Here is a 27,080-nt window from a genome sequence, read left to right as displayed (position 1 = left end):
CCAGCAGCCAGTCAGGACATGAAAAGACATCATTTGGTCAGAACTGCCTTATTCTCTGTTTTTATGTTACATACGTTTAGGAGGTATTTGATTTGTCTGTCCATGGACTAGAATGACACATTTTATTCAAGGCTCTCATGAGCCCTGAGGAAGTGAGTATCTTCCATAGAAGTGGTTATTCCTTTATCACTGCAGTCAGATGAAGTCTTGCACATTTCTAGTTGCAATAGTGCAGTGCACAGATCTCAGGTAAAGTATGGTCTGATGTCTCTGCATAATACACATGGATGACAGCAAGAAAATTGAGATGTTTGTGATCTTTCTGTTGAACCGTAGGCTTTGGCATACTAATAAAACTGCTGCTTAAACTTTCATGATGAAAGGTGCACTTAAGCTAATTTTGAATTAGTGATATTCAGCTTTTAAAGCATGGCTGTGTCAGAAGTAAAAGGTGAATGTAACTCTTTTAGAAGTTCATTAATTCTGGATGCAAGATTGATTAACTTTTCCTGGTGTTTTTTTCAGAATGATGATATTGAGACTGATATTGATAAACTGAAACCTAGACAGGAATTGGGAAGACCCATAGAAGAACTGAAAATGTATGAGCAATTTTTCCCAGAACTTTCAGAAAACTTTCAGGTAAAGTATATGACTGCTAGGGTGTTCTTTGTCATGACAGACTGACTCTGGAATACACTTTGACATTCTTTTTTGGGTGGATGGTTCCTCTAGCCAGAAAATGAGAGTCTGCAGTTCTACAGCTACGTATGAGAGTGCTTAGAGCGAGTTATTTATTTAAATGTTATGGTTAGTTAAATGAATATATCCAGATGGGTTACTTTAACCCGACTCACAAAGGATTGTGGGTAGATAAAAAGGAGAACTGTTTTCTGGTGTCTGATTATTGCACAGTAGAAAGTAAAATAGTAAGAAAGGACATAAAATTTCTGACAAAGATTCCTTTATATTACATATTTCCTTAAATGCTGTGCACTTTTTTTTAAAGTAGTTCGTTAAAATATCTGGAGAATCATGTTGACTTGATAATTTGTTACTCACGAACTACTTGTTTATTGCTTTGACACTACCTTCTTGTAAAAGCTGAAACTTCATTGCTATGCTTATTTAAGTTTAAAACATAATAACTTGTCTTCAATTAAACTCGTTTTGCAGTATTGCAAAATGTATCAGGAACAATGAAATAGAAAGTTTTCTAATATAAATGGAACATTAGGAATGGATTACTTTTTTAAAAAAATAAATATTTTTATTATTTTTTCTCTTATTTTTTAAGGAATGTGACTTAGTTTCCAAGGAACCAAAGCCTTTTGTACCTGATGTGAATCTGAGCGGACCTATTGTTGTTCCCACAGCAGGAGAGGAGCACTCTGCTGAAGCAAACCAGTCAATGAAAGGAGTTACTTTGAAGGAAAGCAATCCTTTATTGACAGAGGAATACAATAAAAGGCCAGTCTTTCTGGAACTACCAAAGAAAGACAGTATCAAAGACAGTAGTTTACATCAGCAAAATGATCAAAGAAATGTGTTTCCATCATGCCAGTGTCTAAGCCAAGAAATTGTGAGAGGCTTGGACAGAATCAGTCTGCAGAACAGTGCAAAAAATGATCAGTATTATGGTACAGGTTGTGTAATAAAGAAGGAAAGCAAAACTAGCCTTACTTCACTTGCTTGTAGTAAACCTTGTGAACATGTTTCACCCTGTGGAAGTAGCCTTTTTGAAGGATCATCTGTCCAGCTGGGAAAACTCTGTTGTACTGGAGTAGATTCTGAGGAGGAGGATTCCAGATCTAGTTCATCAGGGGAGCAAGTTGTGCTTGAAGTTTCTGATGTATCACCAGTTCATGACTGTGACCTTTATATTGAAATGGTAAAAACCACGAAGTCTATTCTTGAATATTCAGAAGTTGCCTATCCAGATTATTTTGGCCACATTCCACCCCCATTTAAGGAGCCTGTTCTGGAAAGGCCATACGGAGTACAGAGGTGAGTTACAACACTACTTTTTTGTTGTTGTTTTCATTCCCTTGAGAAACAACATTTAAGGTAAGGTTAACAGACACATAAGCAATGTTTACTTTGAGATCTAAAACTATTTCCAGTGAAGAGCAGTGTGAAGGTAGGTGAATAGGCACTGATCAATGCAGAGCCATAATGAAGAACACAATCTGAATCTGTAATATAGTTTCTAAATTATACGTTGAATTTATAGTCTCCCTTTCTTCCTTTCCACCACCTCCCATCTAAATTTTGCAGTTTGTAAAACAAACCAAAAAACTTTACAAAAACCCCAACAAACAAAAAACCACTACCTGAATGCTCCCTTCAGGTCTTAGCAAAGATAGGACAGTTTAAAGATATTTCAGCTCTTCTCTTTGCTGTGCTAAAAAAAAAGCTACTTTTCAGGAAAATGTAGTGGGAAAAATTAAGAAATTTGTACACTGAAGTGTTAGGGTTTAGTGTTTGCAGTATAACAGAATTTAGAGGCAACGAATGCTGAGGATGCAGCTTGTGTTATGTCCTGCAGAATGACACACAATAAACACAGAATGAAAAATAAACCAATGAAAACCAACACGCCCATTTATTTCTTCATTGAGAGATATTAGATGATGATGAAGAGTGATGTGACTCTTAAGAATAATTGCAGAGACAGTATGAGCAGCTGGCTCATACGCATAGTAAGTTACTGTAAGTGTAAATGAGCATGTTAACAGAACATGCGATAGTAGGTACAAGACCTTGCCCAGTTACTAGATTGAAAGCTTCCAGCTTTACACTTTAATCAGTTTCTTGAGATTCTTCACATTTAGTTATTAAAATTATGAAGAGATTAGGTGTCTTTAGGTTATGCAATTAAAATCCTTTAGCAGTTTCACATGTAAAAAAGTGATCTTTCTAGTGAAATGACCAAGTGTTGAAACATTAATGACATAATGAATAAACTGTTACTAGAAAACACAGTTTGGTGTTGAAGGTGAATAGTTAATCTTCCCTGTAAACTTATTTTTTAGATAATTCAGCTGATTTAGAAGGTAGATATTCTTGTGTCAAAAATCACCTAAGAACTACATTTTCAGAAAATCTTGCAGATCTTCATGTATGTTTTTGTAGTACTTAATAGTTCTAATTTTCCTAAGTAAAATTGAGTGAAGTCAGATTGAAATTTGCCATTTCGATGCTCGTTCTGCTTAAATATAGAGCACTGTATTAACCCTGATTTTTAACCAGCAGACCTACTTGTGTGATTATACATAAAGCTGATTTCTAAACTGTGAAAGTAATTCTAGAGTATATTTTCTTTTTACTTTAAAATGCTTTATTTTTATTATATTTTTTATGTTGAAAGTAACTTTTTTAGGTCTCGTGTGAAACAAGAATGAAATATCAGATAATACTGCTAAACGACTCAAAAATTCTGCATCACCTTTTAAAGGTGCACTGTTCTAAGAGTTCGGTTTTCTACACATTACTCAGTCTTGTTACTGCAATGTGACAAATTTCTGATATGGCAATCTGTTTAAAAAGGGCTTATTCTTTTTAGGACCTTATTGTTTATATGAAGGTGGGAAAAATGAGTTTGGTAGGGGACATGGAGAAACTTTTAAGTGTTCTACAAAACTGACCAAACTCTTTTGAAATTTGGTAGGATTTATTTTTTCCTTAATGTAAGCAGCTAGTTATAGCTTGTCAGCCAACTCTCCTTTAGAAAACAGATGAGTGCCTTAATTCAGCCATGTAATTTAAGAAAACATTTTTGGGGGCTGAGGTGGGGTGTTCTTTTTACTTTTATTAGACAAATGCAATGTGGGGATTTTGGGTGTGAATTTTAGTCTTGTAATATGCTAGCAGATGCAATATTTTTGTATTTGTGCTGTGGAGTGCTTTTACTTTTACATTTACAAAAAAAATGAAGTTTTTTATATTTGTCTACCTTTTAGGGAAGAAAATTATTATATAATTCAATACCAGATAACTTTGGGTTTAAATTCCTACTTTTTTCCATTTCTTAAGATTTTAGGTTATTTTTTGCTGTACTCTAGTATTTTCTAATCCCTTTAGTGTTTTTTAATCATGTGACACTTAGAAGTGATCATCAGGTGGTTCAGGCTCCACGAAGGACTAATCTATAAACACAGAGCTCCACATCAGCAGTGTTGGGTTTATATTTTTTCATTGAATTATCTCAAAATAGCTTCCCTTTTCTCTTTAAGTTTTTCAGAACCTGAAAATGTCCACTTCTACTTTTCCTTTTTGTGTGCATCTTGAATACGATTTCTTCCTTCCTTTTCTCTACATTGGTTATTACTGTGGTATTTGAATGCCTGGCATTCATGAATGGATTTTGTCTTAACAAAAGTGCTGTGATGGTAGGAAGTATTATGACCCCTTAGAGCTGAGGCATACTGAGATCTGAGGAGTTGTGCAAGATCTAAAATCTGTAGTTCTGCCGTGAGCTGAACTTGATCAGATGGATTGTGATGAGTCAGCCTCTTTACAATTTTGTTAATACATGGGACTTGTAAGTTGTTTTCTTTTCCAGTTAGTTTTAGTTTAATAAGAGGTGCTAGAATTGTGCACTTCCCTTCTTTTTCTTGTTTGTTAACAATATTTACTTTAATTAAATGGAGAATTTCCAGCCTGAGTATAATTTACAGCTCTGTTCCTGTAATGTTTGTTGTTAATCTGCCTCCTTTTCTACTTACTGCAGGTGCTGTGCACATTTTTTCACACAGCTGTGCAACTAGATTCCATTCTTGAGCTGCAATGCATTCTTAGTTTTCCAAACCAGGACCTAGATACTGCCATTTATGCAATGGCTTTATGATCTGGATAAATATACACCTAACATTTGGCTGGCATCACCAAATTCATTCTTATTTGATACCTAGTCAATGAATGAATCTAGAGCTCCAAAATGAAAAGCTGATGCACTAATACGCTCACTATATGACCTACTCTCTAAAAGCCTTTAATTTTAACTATGGTAGGACTCCTGTTAAGTTACTAATGACTTATCAAGTGCTGTCCTGGATTAAAGCATTATGTTTGAGTAATTCCTACTTCTACTATAAAGTATGAAGCAGTGCATTTTTTTCCTAAAGATAAACCCCTGTGGGTTGTGTGCTTGAAAACTCAGTTCCCTCATATAGAAATACTAGACTCGGTCAGCTGTGAATGCAGATATTTAAACTTACATACACTTATAGTTTGTGCACATAAGTGAGGATGAGGCTGAGGGCTCTATAAAAATCTGTCCCAGTGTCTTCATGTGAACTTTGTCAGTTTTCATTGTTGTATGGGGTCGTTCCTCTTTTGTAATTGGAAACAGTATGCAACAATTTAAGTGAAAACTCTGCTTTTTATTTTAGGACAAAAATCTCTCAAGATATTGAAAGACTGATTCATCAAAATGACATTATAGACAGAGTTGTGTATGACCTTGATAATTTGAGGTAAGTTTTTACCCTTCTGAAAGCAATATTCAGCAAATACCCTAAGCCTATTCTACTTTGTCTGTGATACGATTTGTAATATTTAAAGCAGTACTATTATGACAGACTTCAATGGAAGTTTCATCTGAGGTGTTTTCTGCTACGCAGGCTGTGTTTAGAGGAAGGTTCAAAATAATTTCTGAATTAGCAAGTGAAGGCTAAAATAAATGTAATGGATTTGTTTTGGTGAAGTTTGTTTACTCATTTTAGTCCCTTTTCTTTTTCTACTCATAGTTGTTCAGTACCAGAAGAAGCAGATGTTTTGAAGTTTAATTCCAAATTTGAATCTGGAAACCTGCGCAAAGTTATTCAGATCAGAAAGTGAGATATTTCAACTCTTCTTTTCACACTTAAGGCCTTCTATTTCTGCTTCATAAAAAAAAAGATTGATTTGTTTTTGTTAATCTTTAGAAACGAGTATGATCTAATTTTGAACTCGGATATAAATAGCAATCATTATCATCAGTGGTTTTACTTTGAAGTCAGTGGAATGAAAACTGGCATTGGTTACCGATTTAACATCATCAACTGTGAAAAGTCAAACAGTCAGTTTAACTATGGTAAGATACATTTCCTGTCCTTTAAGAAGAAATACATAGAAAAATATCTGTACTCGACAGCTCAGCTGTTTCATTCCCTCTGTCCTGGGATCAGTATTATATTCCTGTTATCAGATCAGATTCCTTTTTAATATTATTACTAGAAATGTTTTGACAAGTTTCAGTTAATAAGAAAAGAAGTGTCTTAAAACATTGGCTCTCAGTTTTTAAAATGACATTTTGTTGTAAGTGAGGCCAAAGCAGAAGAAATTTACTGGTGGCTGCAGCTAAAATTTGTCTTCCGACCATTTTGGGAGGACAACACCAAACCCTGTTGATCCACACACGTGCAAGAAGAATGATAGCTGTCATCATTAATCGCTTTCTGAATAGAGGTATATTTTCAGATGTGAAAGTAAGCAGAGATTCTCAAACAGTTTTGTCATACTGGTGGGAAGAGAGACACATTTGAGAAGGAAAAGTAAGTCTCCTTTGAAATGCTGGACTTCATAGGCCACCTTTTGGTCTCCAGCAAGTGGTGCCTGCTGCTTGTATCTCATCCAAAAGTACTGGCTTACTGAACATGCCTTTCTTCCACTTTTCTGGGGGTGGGATGGGGTGTGTGTCATTTAGCTTAATATCATTTGTTTGGTGAGATTATTTTTTTTCCTGCGGGATTTTCTGAAATTTGTCCTTTAAGAAGAAGAAGCTCCCCTCTCCCTGCCAACCACAAACTCTTGGGACAGAGTAGCATTGTACTCTTCTTTTTCATAATTGTACAATTCACATGGATAAAACCAAGAATACCAGGTAGTTTGACCAATAATAAGATGCTTTTAGTTTATTTACTAATCTTCATCGGTTACTTCAGATATTCATTCACATATTGCATATACTTTCCTGACAGTTACTTTTGGGGGTTTTTTAAGTATGCTGCCTGAATTGGTCAATGTCTTTGTCTAATTATCTAACCAGTAACTAATGTTCAATTAATATGTATTATTTTCTACTGTAATATCATATTATATGTTCAATTTAAGTATACTTTCAAAAAAATACCAACTTTAAAGAGTTACTGTTTGAAAATCAATTTTCCTGAAACCTCAGTTAGCTATCCAGGTGAACAGATGATAGTTACCAATTTTTTGTATTCTCTTTGAAGCCTTTTTGTAATGGTGAGTTGGGTGAAGTAGGACCCAAGACTTCTTGTAGTTTAACATTCACACTAACTACAGCTTTCATGAGCATTTCATTTTGGTCTTCTGTAGGTCTGATTTCTTTATTTTTTATTTAATTTGTTATTTTCTGAAAACAGGGACATAATGAAAGGAGAGGGGGAAGAATTTTTTGTCAGCTGGTTAGAAGAGTGTACAATACCCAGGCATTCATGAAAATACACTGTGATAGTGAGTAAATGAGTGTAGGTAGTTTGGAGACTTCCATCTAAGTGTTGATGTGGTCCGTTCCTGCTATGACCTTGATGTTTAATGTTAAGCATTAAAGTGAGATGCATTTTTTTCTTTAAGGCATGCAGCCCCTCATGTATTCTGTTCAAGAAGCATTAAATTCTCGACCATGTTGGACTCGTGTCGGGACAGATATTTGTTACTATAAGTAAGTACACCAATGAAATATACAGCAAATCTTACGGTGAAGATTAGAATGAGGTACAACTTTTGAGGAGAAATATTTGCTTCTGAGTTTGATAATTCTGTTGTAGGAGTTCTGTTGTGAACAGGGTTTTCTTCCTGAATTACTTCTTGGAGAGTAAGAGTAAGAGAAGTGATCAAAATATACAGGATCTTATTTTGTTAGCACACTGCTAATATTTAAGCTGTTCATCTTTTATACTTTTGACAGAAATCGCATACAGTTCCAGAGAAGCTTTTAAGGGAATATTTATATGCATGCTTACTTGAAATCTTAATAGTGATTTCCAGTAATATTGATCACATGGTGCTTTTGATTAGGCTCCTGTATTCTATGATGCAATCACTGTGGAGCAATCCTGGAACACAGGATGAGATGGTACAACATAACCATGCATTACCCTTCTTCCCTGGCAGTTGTTTACTTCCCATTTCTTTTCTTTTTTCCAGAGCTTTTTTTGGTTTTGTTTTCTTACTTGTTTTTGTTTACTCACCTTTTCCCAGTATGAATGAATGTATATGACTGCTATAATACCTTTGCAGATGGTGGGAACCCGTGTATTTAATGTGGATGTATGCAAAAGAGAAATATAGCCACTAAAAGTCTTTCTGGCTCTTAGAATGTGTGTTCAGGAATAATCAATGATATGAAAAAAAATTATTATAATGTGTTTTATCACCTTCACTTTACTCTTAGGAATCACTTTTCAAGAAGTTCAATTGCTGCTGGAGGTCAGAAAGGAAAATCTTACTACACAATTACGTTCACAGTGACTTTCCAACATAAAGATGATGTCTGCTACTTTGCTTACCATTATCCATATACATACTCAACTTTAAAGGTGAGAAGATTATGATCTATTATGTAGATAAATATTTATGCTTTTAGACAACATGAGATACAAGCATTCATGAGTGAAGCCTTTTTATTTCTTTTTATAAAATTCAAAATACTCCTTAAAATGGAGAATTTTCATAAAATATTAGTGTTTAGACTGGAAAACTCTGTATGTTGTTCTAAAGAACAGTCCCTGGAAAATTGAAATTGATATTTACTTGCAGGCTAAATGGATTTTCTGGGTATCATAATTCATAATTGACTGGAAACAGATTGGAAATTGGATGAAGTGTTTGTTTTTGAGTCAAATGACTTGTATCCTGCTGTTCTACATAAACCTCTTGAACTGATCCGTTCAAGATACTATATTTAATTGGAGACCTTTTTCAAATAATGAATTGGCTAAAGAAGTGCTGTGAAGCTTTCAGTACTAAGCAAAACAGCTAGCTAGAATGTCTGTTGGTGAACTTGGGGATTCGGTGGCCAGTGTGTAACTGCTTTGTGTGAAGCTTTTTACTAAGCCATTCTTGTTTTTGGAAGAAGTAGCTGGTAAGAGTTGTTAGAAGCAGCTGCTGCCTCCAACAGCTTGAGGGGCTGGTGGTTCCTCCTGTCCAGTGAAGGGCCCTGGAAGTCTCTATCCCAGGCTGATGGACATGGCCACTGCTTTCCTGTTTGCTTGTAAAGTTAAGCCACTAGTGAGTCTCAGTGTGTATCCCAGAGAAGGAGAGACTTGCACACACTTGCACATCCCACCTCCTCCCAGCATGGCTGGCAACACAGACTGGCACAGACAAGGTGTTGCCTTCAGCAGACCTGTGTGTAATACTACTGGGACTTGCGTGAAAGGTAACTACAGACACGAAAGTCCCTTACCTCCTCTCCAGTTGCTGAGAACTGCAGTTCACTAGTAAAAGTACACACACACACACACTCTCTAGAATCACAAGCACATGCACATTTGTGGACATCTGGTGTGGCCTATCCTTGTTATACCCGTGCCTGGATCCCAGTCTCTTCCCTGCTGTGCAGGCCTCCAACTTGCAGGCTAGTCCAGCCTGATTGCTCACTAGCAAACAGATGTGTGCACTCACACGCTTGTCTCACAGGCACTCTGCAGTTTTGGGTTCCTCCCAGATGCCAGCATGGACTCTCTGCCCACCTGATACCCTTGCTTTGACCTGGGTGATCATACTCGCTGGGTAGTCCACCTTGAAGTTTGCTAGCAAACTGCACATGCACCCCTTGGCCATGCATACTAGCTTCAGGGAAGATGCATATGCTTGCCCTACACTTCTAGCAGCTGGTACCAGGCACGTGGGCTTGTAACATGTTCATACCCCTAGGTACTGGCACCAAGACATCTTTCCTTGCCTTGCTCACCCTTATCACCCCACTAGATGGTTTTTGGGACACACACTGTTCTGGCTGCAATGGTTGGACACCAAGACCCTCATGCGCTCCAGCAGCTGGCACTGAAGTGCCCTCTTACTTCCGTTGCTGTTGCTACGCACAGAAGGGTGCCTACGCTGCCTGCAGCTCCGCCAAGTCTGCTCATTTTGATACCAACAGTAGCTGGCACTTTGGACATAAAGTCTGTGGTGCCCACAGGGGTGCTCCCAAGAGGTATGGCCTCGATAGTGACTGATGCTGAGACCCTTGCTCGTTCCAGTTGCTGACCCCAAATCCACTCACACTTGTCTTGTTAGTTGCAGGTAGTCCACATAGCACTTGCATGCATGGAATAGAGATAGCTAAGGGCAGACTAGGGATCAGGTACATGAGTTTTGTATAGTCCCACAGGCCCCCCTTGAATATCACAAATACTCCTGTTCCTCTTGCTTCCTTCTTGTCCCTCAGGTGTCCCTCTCCAAAACTTTGCCTGTAGATTCTTAATGGCCCATCAGTTAGAGAATGGAGACTCTGGTCTTTGCTATTTTTTCTGTTATGTCTTGTCTACCAGGATTTTTTCTCTCTGTTCCTGTTTGTTACTTCTCTCTTTACTTGTTATCCGGTTTTGCACTGAAAGGGTGCATAATCAGATAACCTTAATGAAGCAGAGGTTCTTACCTTCCACATACTCTTACAATATTAACTGGTAGAAAATAATGCGCCATCTGTGCCTTCATCTTCGTTGAAGTGGTTGGAAAGACAGACTATAATAAAGAGAAGTATTCACTCAGAGATCTAGAGTGATATTTCATGGTCAAAATTATGATGGAAACTTGGAACATTGTTTAGAATAACAAAAAGAAAGGTAGTTTAAAGAATACCTGTGGAATACCCTTATGATACGTGACTGCAAAAGATTTGAAGTGTTTTTCCATTATTTTGGGGATGAAGATGCATCTTCAGAAGCTGGAATCTATGCACAACCCTCAACAGATATATTTTCGACAAGACGTTCTCTGTGAGACCCTGGCTGGCAACAGTTGTCCTGTAGTCACTATTACAGCCATGCCAGAGTCCAATTACTATGAACATATCTGTCAGTTCAGTAAGTATGACTTCCTTTTCTCATCAACTGAAAACTATGTAAAACTAGCTCTTTATGAAATAAAATTTGTATTTAAAACTGTTGTGCGTTGTAAAAATAGCAATGTAAAACACAGTTAATGAACCTCATGAAATTGAAGCATCAATATTCAGGATTTGTTTTGCATTTAATGGTATTTATTTGTGGTAGTCAGATAAGGATATCTATACCTGGATATAGGAGTAATATATTAATATATTTTAAATCAGTTGCTAGGTATTTCTGCATGTTATGTTCTGCAGACTACAGTTCTTGGAAAAGAATACCTGACGTCTGAGTAACTTTTTTCTCCAAATGCTCAAGTTATTTGCTTGTCAGAAAATCTTCCATAAAGCTAATATCTGAGCTACTGTGATTTGAAGTAAGCTTTTAGTTATGACAGCATTCCTGCTTTGTTCATCCACCCCAGTACTTTTCTTGGCTAGTGGAAAAAAAGCCGTCAAAGTTGTTGTATCATAATTGCCAGCTCAAACTAGTTGTGACTGTATAATTGTCTGATTGAATTTAAAGCTCCATTGTGAGAGTTCTGTAATTGGCAGTCCTTATAACAATATTCTGGCAAGATCTATTATTAATACTCAACTCCCAAATACTGTATTTTCCATTGTAATAAGTGAAGCTGGCTATTGCTTCTTTTTTCAATTAACAAACTGTTTACATAGCTTGAATTATATTTTGCAACTTCTATGCATACTTCTTTTAGGGAATCGTCCTTATGTTTTCCTATCTGCTCGTGTACATCCTGGAGAGACTAATGCAAGCTGGGTTATGAAGGGAACGCTGGAATACCTAATGAGCAATAATCCAAGTGCCCAATGTTTACGAGAATCTTATATTTTCAAAATTATTCCCATGCTCAATCCAGATGGTGTCATAAATGGAAAGTAAGCATAAGTTTACTCACAAATATGTAACCTTTAGTACTAAGTCTTTGCATCTGTTATTTACCAAAAATCTTAAAATCTAAACTAATCCCAGAAACACAGAAATGCAATACTTAACATGGAAAAAAGAAACACTGAAAAATTACTAGGACTTCTCAATTTTGTTTGGCCTTTTTAAAGGCAGATGCATTGTTCCATGAATTTCAGTTTTATTAAAAGTATTTTCAGTTGTTCATGGATGATAATCATTCCTGTGTGATTTGACATGACATTTTAATTGTCTCTCTGAATTAGTCTTGGATGGGTGTTAGTGTTACATGAGAGCACAGCTGCTTTTAGGAAAAAGCTAAACAATTTCATGGTTCTCATGAACAAGACCAGTCCTTGTATCTGAGAGAGCTTTTTATGTTTGGTTTTTTTTTAATTATAGTTTTTAGAAGGATGTTATGGAAATGGTTGTTGTCAAATGCTATTAAAAGGGGGATAGTTAACAGGTATGCAAGAGAAAGGGTAAGAGAGTATCTTGATTTAATTAAAGTTACTAGAGTAATTCTTTCACTTACTAATTTCTTAATTTATTTCTTTTTTCTTAATAAATTTAAGGGATATTTCACAACCTTTTGATACTGCAATGAGTAAGCATTTAGCAGTCTATATTTACTTGCTTACAGGGAATTAAAATGAAATGGAAATTCTGGTGTGGTGAATCTACAGTTCCTTCTTACCTAGTAATGGATAAAGGTTTTGTGAAAAAAATAATAAAACCCAAACCAGTTATGGATTTTAGTAGAATCCTGTCTTTATATATCTAAAAGCATGTATATAACAAAACAGCTGGAATTAAATAATTCAGAATACAAGTGGAAGTTTAATACAGGGACAAGTAAGAAATGTGTCCCAAACAGACACGGTCTAAAGACAAATGTACTGAAGATGACTTCATGTTCATGAATTTCTGCAAGTTTAGAAATTCTTGCTGATAGCTGACTGAATACATGATCTTTAATCTTTACTGTTTTTTGGTTTGTGTTTTTTTTGGTTGTGATTCCTTTTTTAAAATTTTTTTGTTTTTCTCACAGCTACTTGTGTTCTAGCAACTTCATGTTTCAAATCTTAGGTTTCTGGCTGATATTAGTCTTTATATTACAGAAGTCAAGACACCAAAACTGTAAAGATACCATATATTTGAAATTCCTGATTCTTGAACTAGCATTTGAATAGGATTGCAAGCCTTCAGTTTTAACAGCAAATAAGCAAGATTACATTTAATTTGTATAAGAAGCTACTTCTAATTTATTTTTAGGTTTTCTGTAATGTAACTTAACCCCCCCACCCCCAAATACTTCTATTGTTTGGCATGTTGGAAAACTGAAGTTTGTTTCTCACCAGACTCCTTCCAAAGAAGCAGTGGTGACGAGGAAAACATGGGGGGGGGGGGGGGGGGGGGGGGGGCGGGGGGCTTATTTAAAAGTATGATAATACAGACTACATCATGTGTTTTTCCACCCCCCGACCCCCACCCCCCCCACAATAGCCACCGTTGCTCTTTAAGTGGAGAAGATTTAAATAGACAGTGGCAAAATCCAAATCCAGATCTGCATCCCACTATTTACCATGCTAAAGGGTTACTGCAATATCTGGCTGCTATAAAACGTTTACCTTTGGTGAGTACGTGTGTGTGAGTAATTCTGAATCTTTTTAACCTTGTCTATGTAGCTAGTCTGTAAATCAAACATTTTAATATGTTTTTTTAAACTGTGTCACACTTAAATTCAACTTGGAGAACAGGTTTTCTGCAAACCTTTAGATCTAAATCTTTTTTTCTTTGCTAGGGTAGAAGGTTAAACCTTCCTTCGATGAATCCTACATTTTTTGTCTTAATTTATAAGAGTTGTTTCCTGTTCTTTGGAACTTTCAACAGTGCAAATAAAAACTTTTATTTCTTCTCCTATGACTTTTATAAAATGTTATTTCCATATGTCTTGGCTTTGTTTTGCCAAATGATTTATTGTAGGTCTACTGTGATTATCATGGTCACTCCCGTAAAAAGAATGTATTTATGTATGGCTGCAGCATCAAAGAGACAATGTGGCACACAAATGTTAATGGTGCCTCTTGTGACCTGATGGAAGACCCTGGTTACAGGGTAAGTTTGACATTTGTGCCTTTTTCACTTGGCATGAATTTGGAATATACATTTCACATAACTTCCCAATATTATTCTGTGCACACAGTGAATTTATAGCATAAGCAGACTTGATTAGAATGGTCTCTTTTTCGTTCTGAGAGTTTAAAACATACACTAATACAGCCAAAGTAGAGTGTTTTTTGGGTTTTTTTTTTTGTCTTTGTACCAATACATGCTTTTTTGTGTTCAACATTACCGTTGTAATAAGTAACATGGCAGATATGCTTCTGTGCATTTGTAATTACTGGATTAAAAAAAAAAAAGTGATTTAAGCATGGTAAATAATATTCTAGCAGACAGGGAAATAAAAATACTGAATTGCTCTGAGAAGTACTAATTTTTGTGTATGGAAATAGGCAAGGTTCCTTTTATAAAGAGGAGTACTTAAGGCATGTGCCCCTAATACATATACATAACAGACGTGCACAAACAATATCCACTACGTTGTCTTAAACTTTCAAAAATTGTGAAAGATTTAACGCGTTACCTGTTTCTTCTGTGTAACTCCACTGCCGCCTTGTGGCAACTGCGAATCTGTCCAGCCTAATGCCTACAAACCCCGTAATTTTTTTTGAGATGCATAGTTAGTCTTTAAAAGAGTGTGAATGCACGTTAAAATGCTTGTTATGCATCCGTGAATGTAAATGAGTACAGATACTTTCCGATTTCCCCCCCCCCCCCCCCTCAAATCTCCACCACTTTTAAAAAGAATTCTATGGCTCCTTCATTTTCTTGTGTGATTTCCTGGATGCTGAGTCCAATTCCATTCACATCTGCTGCTCAACACATTTATACGGGGCTTTGCCACTTCAGCGTGCACTACTATAGTGCATAAAAGACAATAGTCAATAAGAGTTGTAGGAAAAAACCAAAAACTTTTAGCTTCAAAAAGCCAGACCGAATGTTTGGGCAAGCTTACACTAATAATGGTATATTTACAATGGACACAGTAAATTCAAATTGGTCATGTGTTTTGGCTTGACTACCTTCTTTCCAGCTTTTATTTGTATCAGTTATTTAGCATTAGTGAAATACATACATTTGCATAACTGTTTTCTTGTCTGTTTCCAAAGCTGTCATTTAAACACTTACATTGAACTTCCAACTTCAGGAACACGAATCAATATGTATTTAGTGCTTTGCAGAACATGAATGAACTTTATGTATTAATAAAATACTGCATGTGTTAGGACTGCAGGTTGGATTGTTGAAACAGTCTTAAGTAAGAAATTGAATTAAATTAATTGTATGAGGTATGTATTACATTTAACGAGCAAAGTTACTTCGGTGAATTAGGAGGACATGGTGATCACCTGAAGAATTCCGTATCCTAATGTTACCAACATGATTAACACTTAAATTAAGTGACTGAATCTAAAGAAGAGGATTTTAATAAGGGGGAAATTGCAGGCCTGTTGTCACTTGAAAACATGGGGTTTTGAAAACTCAAGGTGGAGGAATGTTTTCATTTTTTCTCTTTTAATTCAAATCGCAGCAAAATTTGCTTGTGATTGCATATTCCCCTCCCCCCAGTTCCATAAATGAAATAAAAGAATCACTGTATTTTTCCAAATTCTGTCCTGCAGGCACTTCCCAAGATTCTGAGTCAAACTGCCCCAGCATTCTGCATGGGCAGCTGCAGCTTTGTAGTAGAAAAGTCCAAGGAATCAACCGCGCGAGTTGTTGTGTGGAGAGAGATAGGAGTACAAAGGAGCTACACAATGGAAAGCACGTTATGTGGATGTGACCAGGGCAAATATAAGGTAAGAAAATATATCAGTTAAACTGTTCTTGCTTGGTAATTTCTCCCATTTGCGTCAGTATCGGGTTCTATAACCCTGCTTGCTTGCTTTAAACACCTAAAATTCTTCTAAGATCTGTGTACGCAAACATTAGAGTGGAATGACATAATTTACAATATTACAGGTTACATAAGTCTTCATCTGTCACTTTACACCCCCCCTTCTCACACCCATATAGTATGTTGTGCTTATTGGCTGTTTTAACAAGATTAATATTAAATACTGCTTGTAGCACTATATGTATGCATGTAATTAAAAAAATCATAACTGTTCTTTCCAGTAGATTATTAAAATTGGGTAGTAATAAACCCCAATACTAGAATAAAAGATTCCTTTTCACATGGCAACTTCAGACTATCATGGCAGTTCATGGTTCTTCAGCAGACATTTAGTAGTGTCCCTTACAGAATTTTCTTGTGTAGCTGCAGAAACAGGCTTATAAATCAAAATGCTTTAATATCAGGCTACCAGAACTACAAATTACATGTCTCTGAACTCATCATAGTTGTTTGACTTTGTGGCTTAAAAATTATTTTCAATTTGTCTCATTCAAGAGCATTAACAGGGCTGGATATTTGAAAACAAAACATGACCCTGTTTGTGGTTTCTCACTAGTAGAAAACTTACTTAAGAGGAAATTTTCTTAGGCAGAAAACCAGGAGAACCACTGCCCTAATATCTAATCTTCAGCTTCTGTTACTGGGTTAAATTTAGCTACAAATTGAAGCAAGTTTTTGGAATGAACGCTCATGGAAGAAGTGACAGTTTCCTCTGCTCGAAAACAGAATTAAGGAATGCTAATCAAGAAAATAACCACAAACTTTAAAAAGGTGCTCTTGACAAAAAGAGGAGGGGGGACAGAGCAGGAACAAAACAAAAAAATTGAAACATGGTATATTTAATATATTAATATATGCTCCAACACCAGTGCTTATCTCCTTAGAAGAAAAACATATTTTGGCAGGAATTTGAGGTGGTCTGTAACTACTAAATGAATGAGTTAATTTTGTCAGTTAACAGAAGCATTCCCACTATTGTCAGAATATTCCATTATTTCTCAGATTACGTCATTATGGAGCTTTAAAAAAAACCTCATCCAGCTTGCTTATTTTGAAGCTTCTAGGATATTCTTATACATGAACCTTGATGGCTTTAGCAGTGTTGCTGCAGAAAGTTCTTAAGAAAGGTGAATTGAAGATACTTTGTGGATAAACTTGCAAGATGCTTAACCTGCAAAGCCCTTCTTCATTAAGGGAGGAAAAAAAAGTCTAAATTCTGTGGAAAGGTTCTTATTCAAAAAGATAAGAACATTCTTCTGTGTAATATAAACTAGCTAATGAGATCAAATTGTTTTGTCATTCATTTTATTTGGAATAAAACAATTTGTGAGGTCTTAATCATCCTCTGAATGTACAGGAAGATTCTTCATTTTTTCTTCAAAACAGTAATGCTTAGACTTCCTAAGAAAGGGTATCTAAAAGTCTAAGATGACTAGACAAAGAGCAACATCTCTCCAATGAAAATGTCAAAGAGATGAAAAGGCTCAGGCTTTTTTTTTTTTTTTTGGTGTGTGCGGAGGGTGTGGCGCCAGCAACTCTGTGAATAAACTTGCCGTATGAATTAGATGACATATTTCATAATATGTTATTTCAAAATACAATCCACAGAGAGGAGTTAAACTGTAGAAGTTTCCTCCCTTCCTATTCCGATCCCAATGGACATGACAGTTCAGATCTGAGGAACTGGACTGTGTATCAGTTAAAGGTCTGAAGCACTTTTCCAGTCTTCTTGTTTGGCATCATCGCTGAATTTTGTTCTAAAGCACAAAGAGCATTACTCAACAATTCTGTTATTTGTGGAAGAAGTGCTGAGTCTTTGCCAAAGCTGGATAATGCCAGAACTTCAATTTTTGGTTATGCTAGACTATTTCTAGCCAGAACTGAGATTAGTAATTCTTACCTGAATTTAGGATCCCTAGTGACAGAGTTAACTCTGGAAGCAATCTCGTTTTAACTACCTGCGTGAGTGAGTCTTCCTAGCATGTTGAGAATTAGTGCTGCAAATACTGCTCAGCCATCTGCAATTCAAGATACCAAAAAGCAAATGTTCAGCTGAAAGGATGCTCCAAGATCTACTCTGGAGCATAATTAAGATGCCAAACAAAAGCACAATTTCTTCAATAATTCAAACCACCTGAAAACTGAAATCACTCCCTTTCCTGATTGAAGATTGATATGTTTGGGAGTATTACTACTTTTTTTTTTTTTTTTTTTTAAGTTAATAAAAAAGATTTTGTTATCTGTCAATTTAATGATGCACATAAAGAGAAGACTTTAGGAGATGAAGATTCAGTCAATGAACTTTGTCAGTTACCATGATTCTTCCGTCTCTAGATTTTGAGTTCTCAAAAATGATCGCATCTTTGTAGCCTCTGCTGAATAAGAAAGCAGAAGAACAAGGTGATGTTCTACTGTCCAACTGACTTCTCCAAATCTTAGTATGGCTGTTTTCAATTTATTAAGTACATGTTACAGTAATATTCTTCTCAACTTAAGGTCACAGTCCATTGTGCTTTTGTTTTGCATCTTTGCTTTCAGGTAACAAAGTTCATCACCGAAACTCTGTGTTCATTTGAAGGTATTTTTGTGACATGCTTAGTAAAGAAGACTTCAACCAACCATCTAAAATGTTACTGTCTAGCAGAAAGACAGTTGTATAAAATGTAAAAGAAAAAGGAATGAAATTCAGTGCATGGTTTTAAAAAGAAAATAAAAACAAAACCAGCTACTTTCAGTGCTTAAAAGCTATGTTTCTGACATTTAAGGAACTTTAACAGGCCACAGCTAAAAGTACTAGAGCAACAGCTGAAGGTGATTAGGAGATCAAGAAGAGGAGTGTAATTAAGGCTTCGGTGAAAATGAACTTCACCTCAGGTTCCTTAGGGCAAATATTTATTATTATTATTTCCTGAAACAGACTTTGGGTCTCTTGTTTCATGGAAATTAAGAGATTTGGCTGATGGAAGAATAACAATAGGTAAAGAAATCTGTTATGTGCCAGCTGTGTGGTATTGCATTATGATTTAAAGAAATAACAGAAACAAATTTAGATTTTGGCATAGGCTTTTACAGCAAGTATGTAGGCCCTTCAGTGTAATAAGTTCAAATTTTATCATCCAGGCATTTCACAGTTACCTACCTCCAATCTGATCCATTTAGGTCTTTCTAGTTATGTCTTCTTTCTGCTGTGCTGAAAATAGCAGACACGGAACATGCACACGCTATTTATCTTTCTAACAATTGTCTTTGCACTTTCTTTCATACTGTACTTTTGTCCTTTTTTGACTGAAAACCGCTCCTATTACACTGTCCATAAGGAGTCTGTGAACTAACGATAACTTCTTCAGCAACAGATATAGACAATGATTGGAAAAGTTTCTGAACCATCAAGTTGTGCACGTTAGTAATCTGTGTAACAGTGAGATTACTGTTACCCTTGTCCTTCCTTTTCTGCATACTTGTTGCCTCTTGTCCTTAATGTTATTTTAATCTTTTTGGGGCAGGGACTGTCTTCCTGTGATTAGCGTAGTGGAGCCCCAGCTATGATTGGGGTCTTCGAAAGTTATTGACGTGCAAATAAATACAAAACAAAAACAAAAAATTGGCCTCTGTGGATAAGGTACTGCACTGGGAGTGAGGAGAACTGATTTCTGTTCCCAGCGGGGTCAGTGACATGCTGAGAGACACTGTGCAAATCGCTTCAACCCTCTCTGCCTCCATTTCTCCATCAGTAAAGTGAGGATAATTCTTCCTTTATTAATAAAGTGCTTTGAAACCTACAGCACAAAAGCATTATAAAAGAGGTAAGTAGTATTACTATTAACAATAATACTCAAATATCCAACTCTTGCTCACTGCTGACAGGTTGCTGTACCATTTGACTGGAGGATGGCACTGTTTAGAATAGTGGATGCAGCTTTAGCTTTCTTGTTACTAAAAAACACCTTCTTTACGAAGACTACCGAGGAAAAAAAGAACTTGCAAGAAAAATAAAATCAAACTTTCCATTTATTATGTGTGTATATGTTAAAAACAAAGTACATGAAGAATGCGCGGACTGTATCATTTCTGGAGCAACAGAACACTTTCTTTTAAATGTTCCATTTTAAAATACATCAGTGTGACAACATATGCAAAGTTTATGTGTATGTTTTTTAGTGTTTAGTAAAAAAAATTCCTACTCCGTTCTTTTTGCTTCATGTATTTTCCTACTTGATGACTTAGTTCACCACCAGTTCCTGGTTCTTCTGCTTCCCTGCTTCTTTTGTCAAAGCTCCTTTTTAACTCTTCTTTACCTTAAGAGGCTTAGAAGATCCAAACTAAAATCCTTTTAAATTTTCCTGAGATACAGAAGTTGTAAAGGAGGAGATTGAGTTGTGTTGTGACATTGAATTTGTCAGTGTGTATACTGTCAGTACTAGTAAATTCCATAACTGTTGAGGATCACTCTAGAATATCATTCTCTTGTCATAAAGTAGTTAAGACCGGAGGTTCTGTCCTTACATACTGCACTGCTAGCTAAATTAAAAGTGTAGAATTATCTGACGGGAGGCTTTATCACAAGCATCATATTCTCTGAGTTTACATAAGTTATACCTCCTAAAAACTCTTTGCAGAGGAAAATGCCTTGGTATATCATTCAAGTTAGAAAACAACTATGGGTTTTGATACTTTGTTGTTTTTAATTACTAAATGTGTGAATAAATGCTTTCAGAATTAACACATGTATCCTCTAACTTATAGGAGAGGAAGAGATGTTTGTATCAAGGAGTAACTTGCCTTAAATAGTCTTATTTATGTGTCAGAACATGGCAATGAACTTGATCATAGCTACAATATGAATTTGCTAAATTTTTTCATTCTGATGGAACTTCTGCTGAAGAATCTTGTATTTGAAATTACTACTTGTAAATTTTTCTCAGGTTTTAAAAATAATTTTTACTTACAAACTTGGACACGATACCTGCCTCTTTTCTAATGCCACTGGGTAAAATCCTGTTAATATGGATGTGCCAGAAGTGTAGACTATTAACCTCCAAAGAAATGTGGAAGTGTCCAGAAATGTCTATTCAGCCTTAGAGGAATGGTGTAGATATTCGCTGAGTTTTCTCTGATACTCTTAAGTGTTTACAGCTCTTATTTGTTCTGTCTTTAGAGCAAGCAAGTCTATTAAATAAAATAACAAAATGTATTTTAAACAGTAATCCTGCAGTATGTCTGGGTCCATTTGCATGTACCTATTTTATATTTTTAAATCTTATTTTTAAATTAGGGATTGCAGATAGGGACAAGAGAACTGGAGGAGATGGGAGCAAAGTTCTGTGTTGGCTTACTGCGTTTAAAAAGAATGGCCTCACCTTTGGAATACAACCTGCCTTCTAGTCTGTTGGATATTGAAAATGAACTGATTGAGTCAAGCTGTAAAGTGACAAGGTAGTACACGTTTATTATATTTACTTTTTTTCTTTTTTCCTGTTCAGGAAAAAATGCAGTTCTCAAGTGACATAAAGATTCTCTCAAAAATATTCTTCCACTCATCAAAGATAATGTTGATGTGTTGTGACCCGTTAGTGTAACAATAATCTGAATATATTGCATACTTATTGTGTTAATTCAATTGCTTCCCATTTTGAAAGAAAACAGTAAACACAGACTGTATGTCACATTTGTTGCTGGGGTAAACACTGACAATTTTAGTGTCATTGGGGAGTTATTGCATGCAGTAAAATGCAGTAGGTCTTAGGTCTCAATTGTCTGAGAGCATTTTTTTCTTTTTTTCTATTACTGGCTACAGCATTAAAAATTTACTTAGACCAACTTGAAGTATGTGAGTTAAAGCACTGTAAGAACTTTGATGTTTATTTCTTCCAAACTTTTTTGTTTTTTCCCCTCTGGTAGTGATACAAAACAACATTTAAAGAATTTAAAACCTGTGAAATAATGTTTGGGTCAACAAAGAAATGTATTATGTCTTTTTCATAGCTAGCTTATTAAGTTGCCAATTCTTTAAGCTTTAGACAGGCCTGCCAAAGTATGCATACTATTGCATATTTCCATTCATGTAATTCATAACTCAAGTAGCGACATGTACGTGGTAATAGGGGATGCACAACAAGTAAGCTATTTCAGATGTACAAGCATCGCTTTCTGAAAATCTGGTTAGAGGTTAAATAACGCGGAGTTCCAGACTTCAGAAAAGCTTTGAATTAGAAAAGATTTACAACTGTAATATGTTACCACTTGGCATACTTAGAACCAGAAATGTTTTTATAGTGGCCTTGGCTGTAGCTCCAACTTAGCTAAAGCAATACTGTAGAAATTTGAGACGAGAGATGAAATTTATTATTGGTTTTGTGGAACTGAAAGAAGAAGGTGCTTGAGACTAAGACTTTATCATTAAATGCTAGACTAATAAGCAATTTGTCTATAGACCATGCAAAGCTAGCAGAGATATGGGAGGACATCTGTGGTACCCTATGGAAGGGGGAGATGATGTTTATTTTAGTTCCAGCATTTAAACACATAAGTGTTACCAGAATGTGAAGTACTGAGAAAAGCTGGAGCTTCTGTTCAAGCTTAACATCTACAGATAGTAATGGAAATTGAAGTATAGGCTAAAAGGTGGTAAGAACAGTAGGAGTAACAATAGGAGAGTGTCTTAAAGAGGTAGTTGAAAGTATATAAAGAGTAGGTGTGATGGGTAGGTATCTACCACTCCAGTGATGGTTGTATCCCTCAGTATCACTTGCTCACTGGTACAGCCTTAGCATGCTTGTAATGGCCAGATTTTTACTGTTGGATCAAGTTTTGTGCTTGGCTAAGGCTGAGTTAGTGATTCCTGGAAGAGATAGGATCAGAAGGCAGCTTTGGAATAACCCACCCCCACCAGCATGTAAGCCTCACTGAAGCATGGGTAGGCTCACTGGGAGAGAGAGTGTCATATGGCAGATGCTGAAAAAAGAAGAAGGTGCTCTACAGCTATTAGAACAGCATTAGCATGATGTCTCCTGGGCAGCTGAAACACAGCATTTTAATCACTAAGAATGCCTTGGTGATGTTTACTGTACTAATGTAACATTGATACCAAAGCAATGGTAGCAGCAGAGAGCAGCACTCAGCATTTATAATATTACTGTTTAGTGTATCACTCTAAAGTTTCATTGGATGTTGCATGCTTTACTGTCAGCCCTGTAAGATATAGTTTGAAAATGCAAATAAAATGTCCATGTCCTTGGTTTTGCAAGGATAAAACCATATTCCACTATCTTTATAACGTGTTAAAAAGCCTCAACAAAGTGGAGGGTGAGGGGCAGGGGACAGGGGTAAACTGCGAATGGTTTTGAACTCTTATTTTTTTCTTTTATTCCTTGCATTGTTTTGAGAAGTTGGCCGTTAGAATAATTATCTCTTTGCTCTAAAAAGTCTCTTGCTTTTGTGTGGCATAGTAGTTTAATGAGCAATACTATAGGAGATTAGCACAGAAAACCTGCTTCCTCTGCTGTTATGCTGTGGGCTTAGATAATTGATCTTCAGGCAACTGTGGAAAGCAGATGTCTTGTCATGAGGTTTTGGATTAGGAAAACAGATTCAGTGGGTTTTGTCTCATGGACAGGGATCAACCTAAGGGAAAAAAATTAATTGCTTATGTATAGTTTTATATGTATTGCCAGGGATTCTGGATCTGTATTGATTGAAGGTAATCTGTTTAGGATTATTCTTAAATATTTGTGGAGTTTACTGTCTCAGACATTTCAGTTGTTCTTTGGGATGAAATGTAAGTGTTGACAACAGAGACTAAAAATTGAGAAATGGAACTTGTTAACTGCTAAGGAAGTGTGTAGATGCTTGAAAAAAGTTCTACAGAGCACCTCAGATACATTCCTTCAAATAAAACTGGTGAGCAAGAGGCGATGTTTTACACTGTAAAGCTCTTGAAAGAAATCACCAGATGGAATTCCGTCTTTATGGTAGAGGAAGTCTTACTACAGCAAATAAAATTGTTGTGATTACAGTTTTCCTCACAAGGCCTTTATCAAAATGAAAATGAAAACTGGGAGAAGAAGAGGAGGAACCAAAGTGACAGCTGCTTTCAAATACAAGAAGTCAAGTGCAAAGAGCCTGTTCCCTTTAGAGCAGATGGAACAAGGAGCAATGTCCTTAAATTACAAGGAAAAGACAGTCTAGGCTTTATGTAAAAATTCTATATGGAAGCAAAAATGAAGTTCTGGAATAGTCATCTGCGGAAGTTGCAGAGTAGGAGATTAAGAATGGTATAGACAGGCTTCTGTCTAGAATAGCAGTGGGAACAGCTGAATTAGCCTTAATGCACAGAGGTACACAGAAGGGCTGTGGCAAACTTCTTCACCAAGTATCATACTTAAAATAAATCATTTATTCATAAATACTAAATAGTTAAGACTCTCTTCTGTTAAAGCATTGCCTTACAGCGTTCTCTCAAACACTTGCATGTAAGAAGGAAGTGCCTATGAGGGACCACGTGGAAAAAGCCTGGAGACCCTTTCTGGGAAGTAAACATGCTGGGGTGCCTCTTTGAAGTGCCTCCACAGTCATGTGTGCAGCACGGGGGCTAAATATGAGGAGTTAAAGATCTGTGTGCAGTTGCAGGGCTATGATCTTTTTGCGATCATGGAGACATGATGAGATGCCAAGAACTAGAATGGTGCAGTGGAGAGCTACAGGCTCTCTAAGTAAGGACAGGCTGGGAAGACAAGAGGGGAGGTTGCCCCTTATGTGAGACAGCAGCTGGAATGCATGGCAGTCTGCTTGGGTATGAATAATGAGCCAGCTGAGAGCTCATGGGTGAGGATTAAAGAGCAGATCGCTCAGTGTGACATGGGTAGTGGGTGTCTGCTGCAGGCTGCCTGACCAAGAGGAACAAATGGATGTGGCCTTCTACAGACAGCTAAAAGCAGCCTCAAGTTTGCATCTTCAAGATCAAGTTGGGATCTTCAACCACCCCAGTACCTGCTGGAGGAACAACACAGCAGGGCATAATTGGCCTGGTTTCAGCTGGGATAGAGTTAATTTTCCTTTTAGTAGCTCGTGCAGAGATGTGTTTTGGATTTGGTGTGAAAACAATGTTGATGGCACGCTGATGTTTTTAGTTGTTGCTGGATAATGTTCATACTAAGTTAGGGACTTTGGTTTTTCAGGCCTTGCCAGCCAGAGGGCTGGAGGGGTGCTAGAAACTGGGAGGGCACACAGCCAGGACAGGTGACCTGAACTAGCCAAAGGGGTATTCCATACTGTGGGACGTCATGCTTGGTATATAAATTGAGAGGGTTGGCCAGGGCTTGGAATTTTACTTTCCTTTCTGATTCTCCACCCCATCCCTCTGGGTGAGTGAGGAGTGAGCAAGTGGCTGTGTGGTACTTAAGTTACCAGCTAGGGTTAAACCACGACAATAAGCAATCCAGGAGCTTCCTGGAGAGCACTGATGACAGCTTCTGGACCCGCATGATACAAGAACCAACAAGGAGAGATGCTCTGCTGGATCTGGAACTCACATAAAAGGATGTGCTAGTTGGATGTGAACATTGAAGGCAGTCGTGGCTGCAGTGACCATCAGATATGGAGTTCAGGTTCCCACGAGGAGGGAGCAGGGCAAAGTTCAGTCCCCATAGCATCTGCCAGAGAGCTAAAGACACATTAGAATGTCAGGATGAGACAAAAAAAGGGTGAGGAGTCATGCACCAGCCAGCCTTCTAACATAGCACTTTGTGTGAACAGGTGCACAAAAAATCCAGTTCTAAAGATATTTGAGGGAAGGAAATAAAGTAACTATAGTTCTTGACCTTCTTTCCATGGTAGTTGGGGCAGAAGCAATTTGCTGTGCTTTACCACTCAGGTTAAAGTTTTAACTGCTCTGCAAACTGTAGACAATTAGGTACAATTGTGGTAAAGAATTAGATAACTGTTGTCTGGATTAAATGTTAGTTCTAGATATTACCTTAAACTAAGAACAGGGTTACTGCTTTCGAATATTTCTGAAACTTCCAATAGATCCCCACAATCTTTTATTGAGAGAGATTTTACTGTTTCAGTGAAGCTAAACTTTACAGTGAAGGTAATGGTTATGGTCCTGATTCTGGAATAGGATCTCTGTAGTCTGGACACAAGTTTATCGGCTTCTTTGAAAGTATGTACAAGCATAAACATAATCTTTCGGATTTAATGGTTCTTCCGTTTTTGACTTACAAAGCACATTGCTTATGATGGGTGTGAAAGTGCCTCCAGTGAATGAAGGTGCTTTGTGTTTAATAACAAACTTGAGTAACGCTAGATGAAAAAAGGAACAAATGGGAAAGTGAGTTGTTTGCTGTTTTGAAATAAAGCAAATCCTGGAGAGAGGGATATGAATAGATATGCGTATTTTGAACTTCCTTCTCCAGCTAAAATACGTCACTAATCCAGCTAGCTCTAGAAGAACTATTATGTACTAACATGAATTGCATGTAAAGTACTACCATGCTGGGGGCAGGGAGAAAACTGCCTCTGACTTGATTTGTATTTTGTTGCTGGGAGTGAGGGGCATGGAAACTGTTTTCTACTAGCAGGTGTTGTTTGGGTTTTTTTCCTGAAAGCACTAATAAAAGACTTACTACTGCAAACACTCCATATAGTTGGCTTGGCACGTAGGAGCATAGATGAAAAATAATGAGGCTTATACTAAGGTTAATACTATTGAGACTGTACATGGAAATGTTTATAATCCTGTTATGTGAGGAGGGTAGCTGGTACTGGAAGTTCAAAAAACAGGAAGGTTCAGTCTCGATCCCAGAAGACGAGTTCATGAAAATCACAGAAGTGATTGTACTGCAAGACAAAGTTGGAGAGAAATCATTGAATAACTTAATTCAATGCTTTGAAACGGAATTTGTATATAGAACAAAATAAATAAATATTTTCCCCTAATAATGACATGTGGGTGTTACACAGCTACAGATGGTGAGTGTCAATAACCAAATGCTTCTGCACTAAAGAAATTAATGCAGTGGAAAAAAAGGTATCAGATTCTATATATGTTACAGTTACAATTTTTATCAGATAAG

At 36.7% G+C, this 27,080-nt stretch overlaps 1 protein-coding gene across 15 annotated transcripts in view; it reads left to right on the top strand.

Moving 5' to 3' along the window:
- Positions 1-27,080, top strand: part of AGTPBP1 (ATP/GTP binding carboxypeptidase 1) — a 64,082-nt gene that overhangs the window by 27,724 nt on the left and 9,278 nt on the right. For 12 of the 15 annotated variants that reach the window (XM_080371096.1, XM_080371098.1, XM_080371094.1 and 9 more), the window contains 13 exons: positions 526-642; positions 1,298-2,007; positions 5,394-5,477; positions 5,751-5,837; positions 5,928-6,076; positions 7,582-7,669; positions 8,402-8,546; positions 10,883-11,036; positions 11,779-11,959; positions 13,494-13,623; positions 13,974-14,105; positions 15,734-15,910; positions 21,281-21,441. In XM_080371096.1, the coding sequence (XP_080227222.1) occupies positions 526-642; positions 1,298-2,007; positions 5,394-5,477; positions 5,751-5,837; positions 5,928-6,076; positions 7,582-7,669; positions 8,402-8,546; positions 10,883-11,036; positions 11,779-11,959; positions 13,494-13,623; positions 13,974-14,105; positions 15,734-15,910; positions 21,281-21,441 (2,315 nt within the window). The other 3 variants (XR_013924730.1, XM_080371088.1, XM_080371089.1) reach the window with 3 other exon arrangements.

Source organism: Falco punctatus, assembly GCF_963210335.1.
Source record: "Falco punctatus genome assembly, chromosome: Z".
Lineage (NCBI taxonomy): Eukaryota > Metazoa > Chordata > Aves > Falconiformes > Falconidae > Falco > Falco punctatus.
This window is presented reverse-complemented; position numbering and strand designations above follow the sequence as displayed.